Source organism: Trachinotus anak, unplaced genomic scaffold (assembly GCF_046630095.1).
Source record: "Trachinotus anak isolate AG129_WGS33_773 ecotype Australia unplaced genomic scaffold, CSIRO_AGI_Tana_v1 ptg000032l, whole genome shotgun sequence".
NCBI classification, from domain to species: domain Eukaryota; kingdom Metazoa; phylum Chordata; class Actinopteri; order Carangiformes; family Carangidae; genus Trachinotus; species Trachinotus anak.
Window position 1 is genome coordinate 15,707,656 of NW_027273883.1, and position 7,899 is coordinate 15,715,554.

General features: G+C 41.4%; 1 protein-coding gene across 2 annotated transcripts; it reads left to right on the plus strand.

Moving 5' to 3' along the window:
* Positions 1-3,264: 3,264 nt before the first annotated feature.
* Positions 3,265-7,863, plus strand: igflr1 (IGF-like family receptor 1). 2 transcript variants are annotated; one of them, XM_071470719.1, is made up of 9 exons: positions 3,265-3,689; positions 3,982-4,122; positions 4,216-4,408; positions 4,669-4,696; positions 4,798-4,833; positions 5,925-6,024; positions 6,126-6,206; positions 6,384-6,488; positions 6,893-7,863. In XM_071470719.1, the coding sequence occupies exons 2-9, from the start codon at positions 4,038-4,040 to the stop codon at positions 7,216-7,218; spliced, it is 954 nt and encodes a 317-aa protein (XP_071326820.1). In that variant the 5' UTR covers positions 3,265-3,689; positions 3,982-4,037; the 3' UTR covers positions 7,219-7,863. The 2 variants fall into 2 exon arrangements, with proteins under 2 accessions (XP_071326820.1, XP_071326821.1); XM_071470720.1 differs by having other exon boundaries at positions 4,037-4,122.
* Positions 7,864-7,899: the final 36 nt, after the last annotated feature.

Consider the following 7,899-nt stretch of genomic DNA (forward strand, 5'->3'; position numbering starts at 1 on the left):
CCAATCACCAGAAAAAATTCCTTGTATGTGAAAACATACTTGGCAATAAAACAGATTCTGATTCTGATTCTGATTCTGATTCTGATTTTGTTTTGTTTTGTTTTTTGTGAGGGAACTAGGGTGACGCTAACATCTGGCTTGTCCTACAAAAATACATCATCCCTTCGGCAGTCTCTTCATGCACATCGCCAATGTGTATATGTGTACACAGTGTACTACATGTGAGTGCGCTGACTGAAGCATCCGATTTGAGACATTTGTGAAGGCTACCTTGTTGCACCATCAGGCCAGCCTAAACTTTGAGTTTGTGGCCCCTTGTCTCCACAGCATGCAAGCCACAACCAAGTCTATATTTACAGTAGGGGGGTAAATGAGCAGCCCCTTCTCAGGTGGTACAACCATGGTGTGCCTTGAATTGTAGATGGTCAGCGAATGACGCTACAATATCTATGACCTCTCCTTTGGGCTCATAAAGAGTTGTCAGAGACATGTTGGTATTATCCGGGAATGTGTGTGTTCACTGTTCTCGCTGGCTTGGAAGCATGGACGGCAGCAAAAAGAGAAAGGAGACAGGTCGAGATGAAAAGGCTAGAAAAACAAACTAGAGTACGACGCAGCAGAATGTTCCAAAATAACAGATATTCTGAGCATCCAGTAAAGACTTGGCAGGTGAAATGCTAAGCACGAGCGTTGTAGCTACGTGCTAGCTCAGATGATATTATATTTGGCTAGTATAGCTAGCTACTAGTTTTTGGGAAGCCCTATTAGCTGGCTATATAGTGTTACGTGTTATTAACAGCTGGCTTCCAGCCCAGTTTGAACAGTGGAGCCACATGGAAATATTTGTACAGACACCCAAGGTCCCCATAGGATGAATCCTAATGATGATTTTTGGCACCAGCAGCAGATCAAAAACTGCATACTGACAGTCATTGCAACATGCTTGTGTTCAGTGTCAGCAGTTTTGCAAGTTCCTCTAAACTATCAGCATCATAAAACCTCATTAAGAAATTCTGCCTCTGAATAAGCTTTCATCATTTTGAACAAAAATATGATTCATAATTTGCTTTTGACTCAACTTAATATTCAGCATTACTTTCATCCAAAACATTCAGAAGAAAAACATTTTAAAAAAACAAACAAAAGCAAAACAAAAAAAAAACAATAATTATTTTAAACAATTTGGATATCGAAATGGAAGTGGTTTGACTAACAGTTTGCTACTCACAGATCCTGAAGTCGTAACAGAAATGATTAAATCAACATCTATTCAGTATACAGTAGCTGGCCCAATTTATACTGTATACAAAAGAGCTTAAGAGAGTATGTCACTATAAAATTCCACCCTAGGACACTGCACCTTGTCTCCTCCTTTTTTCTTCAAATTTAAATCCTTTCACAAAAATGAAATGTTCTTATACACACAAAATATTTCGTTCTAATTTACAGTGCATCCAGAAAGTATTCACAGCGCTTCACTTTTTCCACACTTTGTTATGTTACAGCCTTATTCCAAAATTGATTAAATTCATTTTTTACCACAAAAATTCTACACACAATACCCCATAATGACAAACAAAAAAAATCACATGTACATCAGTATTCACAGCCTTTGCCATGACACTCAAAATTGAGCGTAGGTGCATCTTGTTTCCACTGATCATCCTTCAGATGTTTCTACAACTTGATTGGCGTCCACCTGTGGTAAATTCAGTTGATTGGACTTGATTTGGAAAGGCACACACCTGTCTATATAAGGTCCCATAGTTGACAGTGCATGTCAGAGCACAAACCAAGCCATGAGGTCCAAGGAATTGTCTGTAGACCTCCGAGACAGGATTGTATCGAGGCACAGCTCTGGGGAAGGGTAAAGAAAAATTCCTGCAGCATTGAAGGTCCCGGTGAGCACAGTGGCCTCCATCATCCGTAAATGGAAGAAGTTTGGAGCCACCAGGACTCTTCCTAGAGCTGGCCGCCCGGCCAATCTGAGCGATCGGGTCAGAAGGACCTCAGTCAGGGAGGTGACCAAGAACGCGATGGTCTCTCTGACAGTGCTCCAGCGTTGCTCTGTGGAGAGAGGAGAACCTTCCAGAAGGACAATCATTTCTGCAGCACTCCACTAATCAGGCCTGTATGGTAGAGCTGCCAGACGGAAGCCACTCCTCAGTAAAAGGCACATGACAGCCCGCCTGGAGTTTACCAAAAGGCACCTGAAGGACTCCCAGACCATGAGAAACAAAATTCTCTGGTCTGATGAAACAAAGATTGAACTCTTTGGCCTGAATGCTAAGCATCATGTCTGGAGGAAACCAGGCACCACTCATCACCTGGCCAATACCATCCCTACAGTGAAGCATGGTGGTGGCAGCGTCATGCTGTGGGGATGTTTTTCGGCAGCAGGAACTGGGAGACTAGTCAGGGGGCAGGGAAATATGAATGCAGCAATGTACAGAGACATCCTTGATGATAACCTTCTCCAGGGCGCTCTGGACCTCGGACTGGGGCGAAGGTTCATCTTCCAACAGGACAACGACCCTAAGCACACAGCCAAGATAACAAAGGAGTGGCTTCGGGACAACTCTGTGAATGTTCTTGAGTGGCCCAGCCAGAGCCCAGACTTGAACCCGATTAAACATCTCTGGAAAGATGTGAAAATGGCTGTGCACCAACGCTCCCCATCCAACCTGATGGAGCTTGAGAGGTTCTGCAAAGAAGAATGGGAGAAACTGCCCAAAAAATAGGTGTGCCAAGCTTGTAGCATCATACTCAAAAAGACTTGAGGCTGTAATTGCTGCCAAAGGTGCTTCAACAAAGTATTGAGCAGAGGCTGTGAATACTTATGTACATGTTATATTTTTATTTTTTTATTTTTAATAAATTTGCAAAAGTTTCAAGCAAACTTTTTTCACTTTGTCATTATGGACTATTGTGTGTAGAATTTTGAGGTAAAAAAATGAATTTAATCCATTTTGGAATAAGGCTGTAACATAACAAAGTGTGGAAAAAGTGAAGCGCTGTGAATACTTTCTGGATGCACTGTAAATGGAACTGTTTCCTAATTCCAACTAGTCAAATTGTAATTGAAGGTGTTCTGTAATTAAAGGTAACATTGAATTGAAAAATGCTTCTGTTAAAGGCGCTGTACAAATAATTTTTATTATTATCATTATAATTATTATTATTATTATTATTACATTTGGTTTTGGATATGACTATATAGTCGCTTATACATGTAGCATTTACTTTCTCCTTTAATAACATGCAAAACCATATTTTTTTTTTAATATTTGTTGGTCAGTCCCAGATTTTTGTATTTTGTAATCTGGATAGTGTTCCTCCCAGGGGAACACAACTAGTTTGGTAGCCTGGTCCGCCCCTGAGCATGGATCAGACTCGCAACCCTGTCTGCGTCGCGACTCAACAGTAGCCTATGGTTTGACTTTGCCCACATATTTAATCTCCACGCCTTCAGACTTTGCAAAGACTCAACGCCCAGTCTGAAATCACATTTTATCTTGTGAGTTGGGTAAGATCCTCCAGAGCCATTGGAGACATTATCTTACAGACGTATGTTACATAGGAACAGGCCGTGTCCACGACTTTTTAAACTGCGTGCACGGATTTGTAGACTTCTTTATTACATCACAGAAAAAGCAGTGGAGCATTTTGACGGCGACCACATCCGCGAAGTAAGTCTAATTTATTTAGATTTGGATTTGGACGCTTCACAGTCTCCATTGGGTAAAGCTGCAGGCTCTTTGTTGTGCTTTTACAAATCCGCGCCCACATTTCATTTTTACACAGTATTTTACAGGGTATAGCTTTCTTTTTTCTAAATCAATGGGCTACCTATAGGACATGGTTATACCCGGTTAACAACAGCCCACGAAGCCATATAATAGCTTCATAAAATGGTCAAAACGGGTTATTTGGAATAACTCGGAGGTTTAACGTGGGTTTTTTTTTTAACAAGCTGTACAGTCTGTGTGTGCAGATGTGCAGGTTAAAGCTGTTCTACCGAACTGTTTGCGCTCAGGATGTTGTACTCTCTGAAATGTCGTGACCCGAAAACACGCTGGGATAAGAACACTGCAGCATGTGTGCCCTGTGCGAAAAAACCAGGTAGGTCGTTATCGGCTCTATTATATTATATTATATGGTGTTATATTATGTTATATCGTGTTGTGTTATGTTATTATTGTCCCAATAATTTAGGACATGAAGTTACCACCAACTGTGGATATAATGACAACGGGGGGCGACATGAGCTCCCACACAGACAGTGCAAAGTCAACACTTTCAACGATGGCAGCTGGGCCGTCTGCCGGCCGTGTGCTTCATGTCCGCCTGGGTATGCCGTGGCACAGAGCTGCATCCCGACCACTGACACGCAGTGCGAAGAGATAAGGTAAGAAACCGCGTCAATGCCGCGACAAACTGCAAACCAGGGCTCTGGATTTCGACCCCTGTAGTCCACAAACAGGGTAAAGAAACGGATCACACAAAAAAAAAATCACATCAAAAATAATACATTTGACCTTAGAAGTTGCGGGAAGTGGCCATAATATGGAAACTTTTTTTTTTTTTTTTTTTTTAACAAGGAGCGCTTTATATTTCATAAAGCAAAAGCCGGTGATAGCTTTTTTTTTTTTTTCTTATTGTCTATAGAGAGCGGACGACCCAAGTCCCCGTCAAAGTGAGTCCACTTTTCATGAGCATAACGCTGCAAGATGTATTATTTATCATTTTAATGGCATTTTGAATTGGTGTGTGTAAGTGATGTATCTTTCTTCTCAGGAACCCACAACATTTCTGCATGTTTCTTCGTCCACGGTAATCCATATTTAAGTTGTTTTACATTGAACGGGACAATTGTTCAGGTGCTCTACAGTGATGACACTGGGAAGTGTTATGTGACGCCTCATTTTAGAAAAGGAAACGTAACCACGCCAACAAAATTTCCCCAGGTTCATGGGTTGAGTCATGTGGGTTTCACAAAAAATACCTTAGAATGGTTAAATAATGTAGGTCGTTATAACAGCGGGGACACTGCACAACTCATCATTTTTAACCCTTCAGTCATTTCCACTGTGAATTCCCCGTTTTCTTACACTGCGCTCATTTGTTCACGGTTGCTCTGTTCACCATTACCGCTGCGCGCTTGGAGATCGGCTGTTTCAGAAACACTGGGCCGCTCCACCTGGCAGCCTCAACCAAGCCACAGTCATGATTCACAGTCACCGAGGTCACCTGATGTGAACATTAGCTGAAAGCTCCTCGCCTGTATTGCGCTGCGCCGCCGCTGCCGCACATGGATCATGGCCATCATTAGCAGCTGTTCCTCGGGAGGCGTCAGGTGAGCGCAGTGTGGACCGGGGGAGGGCTCTGCACTGACAACTGGTCAAGAAAACTGGACTACCAAACTGGCATCATAGACGCGAGAGCCGGTGCAAAAAAAGCAAAAAAAAAAAAAAAAAGACGAGAAAGACAGTATTTATTTAAAGTCTCTTGCTCTGCAGCTGCACTTTAGCTGAGCTGCTCCACCCAGTTGTGGCTCGCCTGGGTGGACGCACTCCTGGCACCGTTCCCCCTGTTTTGCTCCGTCCGTGGCCTCTGCTGTTTCTGGCCAGCAATCAAATCCCGCCGCTGCTCCCGCCTCCGTGAACTGGTCCCACGCAGGTGTGTCCGGTCTGTAGGTGACTGTGGCTGCAGCTGAGGTCGCAACAGAAAACAACACGTAAGATTCAACCCAGTGAACGCAAACACTGACCAACGCACAACAGACAAATATAAATCAGGATTACATACAGAATTAAAGTTAACATAAGACACAATAGCTGTAGTGTAGGCGGCCCAGGACACAGCAGTCCAGAATAAGGCCACAATAACAGTCACCTACTGAGATTTCACTCTCTTCATTTCAGATTCAGACAAATCAAGGATCCAGCTGGACACCGGATGAAACGGCTGTATTAACTACCTTCTCCGGTGGTTCAGTAGCAGCTGCTAGTTCTGGTGTACTTTGTAAGTTAAGCATACACTTGATGTTACAACATTTGTTCAGTCTAAATTTAACATTTAAAAAAAACAAACTTTTTTCTGTTTTTTTTTTTTTTTTTTTGCAGGGGTTGTACCATTAGCAATCCTACTTTCCATTGCGCTTGTTGTGTTATCTGCCTGCATAATCTACATGAAACGGAAAAGAGGTTTGTATATTGAAAGTAAAGCTTTAGACACAGATGAATGGAGATAATAGTGAGGAAAGCAAAAAAACAAAAACACTAAAAGAACCAGAAACTGGCTAACATGTTATTATATTGGAATGCAATTTTATAACAGGGAGCATTTGACATTGATTTTAACCATATGTGTCTTTTACACAGGTCAGCACTTAGTTTTCGATTATAGGAGAAGATCTTCAGTCATCAGTGATGGATTCTCTCCTCTCACTGCTCCGGCTTGCAAAAATGATGTGAAGGACATTATCAGTGAGTGGGAATTAGTTATTTCTATCCACAGCCAAACTGTGCATCTCTGATTTCAGCTATTCCTTAGACATTGTTAAGATCCAGAGGTCAGAGTAATGGTTGACAGCAGTTTTATACAAACTTGTTTTTGCCTAAAAAGTCTGGAAATTTACTGGCCATTTGTGTTTCATGTTCTGTTGGCAGCCCCTCAAGTAGTAATGAACTGAGAGAGGTCCAGACTGGTCCAGACGCTGAACAGCAGCCAGTGTAGATTGGCTGCTGATCAGCATATTATATGCACAAATCACTGTATTTTTCACTTACACATCATTCCACCAACAGCTCCAACAACACAAATTAAATAAAGTAATTGTGAAAAAAGAGACGAATGAGTGCATTTTCCATCCACCATCTTTATTCTGTAGGTTCTGAAATCCTGTCAGCACCTTTACAGACGGTGCTGGACAACCTGGATGTCTTGGAGCAGTTGATAATTTTGTTGGATCCAGATGGCCCCACAGTGAAAAACACCAAACATCTGGCATCCCACTGCTCCTTCTCCTCCTCCTGGATCACTTACACCTACTCTATGAAGGACAGTAAGAGCCCTCTGAAAGCTGTGCTGGAGGGAGTCACCAGCCGGCAGCCCGACTGGACAGTAGGGCACCTGGCTAAGCTGCTGAGACAAATGGAGCGCAATGATGCCATCCTTGTCCTCGCCCAACTCAAACTGAATGAGATGGACGTATAGCATTCCTTGTCCCTGTGGCTGTTAAAAGAATCTTTGTAATCTTTGTAATCATTTAAACTACAGTAACAGTCAGCAAATGTTAATGAAAAATGTACATTAAAAAAAAACTCTGTAATTTTCCAGAAAATTCTTATTGCTGTGCATTTATGAGCTTTTCTCTTTTCAATATTTTTTAATAATGAAAATGGAGTTTGTTTAAACATTGTAACATCTTTATTAGGCAAATAACATTATAAATAAAAAAAGTGCATAGAAAAATTAAACAGGTTTAGAAATATGTATACAAATATTTACAAACTCAGGGTTTATTTGTACATGTAACAAAGACTTAAATTTAAAGATCACATATTTTCTCATTTTTAGGTCTTTTACACTTACTTTAAAATAACCCTACTATATATATATATATTTATATATATATATATATTTATTTATTTATTTATATATGTGTGTATATATAACATACAGCTTTCTTAACAGATTCTGGGAGAGATGGTCATGATAACTTCAGGTTTTGACTAGTGCTTTGCATCCTTCATTGCACGCACACAGACACACACACACACACACAGACACACACAGACACACACACACACACACACACACACACAGACACACACACACACACAAAATGACACACACACACACGCTCTGCAGGACATTAAAATCAAGCTACTCTTA

Bases quoted from the DNA above. Each gene is read 5' to 3' on its own strand.
- igflr1 (XM_071470719.1), top strand. From the start codon at position 4,038: ATGTTGTACTCTCTGAAATGTCGTGACCCGAAAACACGCTGGGATAAG. The intron at 4,123-4,215 runs GTAGGTCGTTAT...CCAATAATTTAG, and splicing joins GCCCTGTGCGAAAAAACCAG to GACATGAAGTTACCACCAAC. The intron at 6,025-6,125 runs GTAAGTTAAGCA...TTTTTTTTGCAG, and splicing joins TGCTAGTTCTGGTGTACTTT to GGGTTGTACCATTAGCAATC.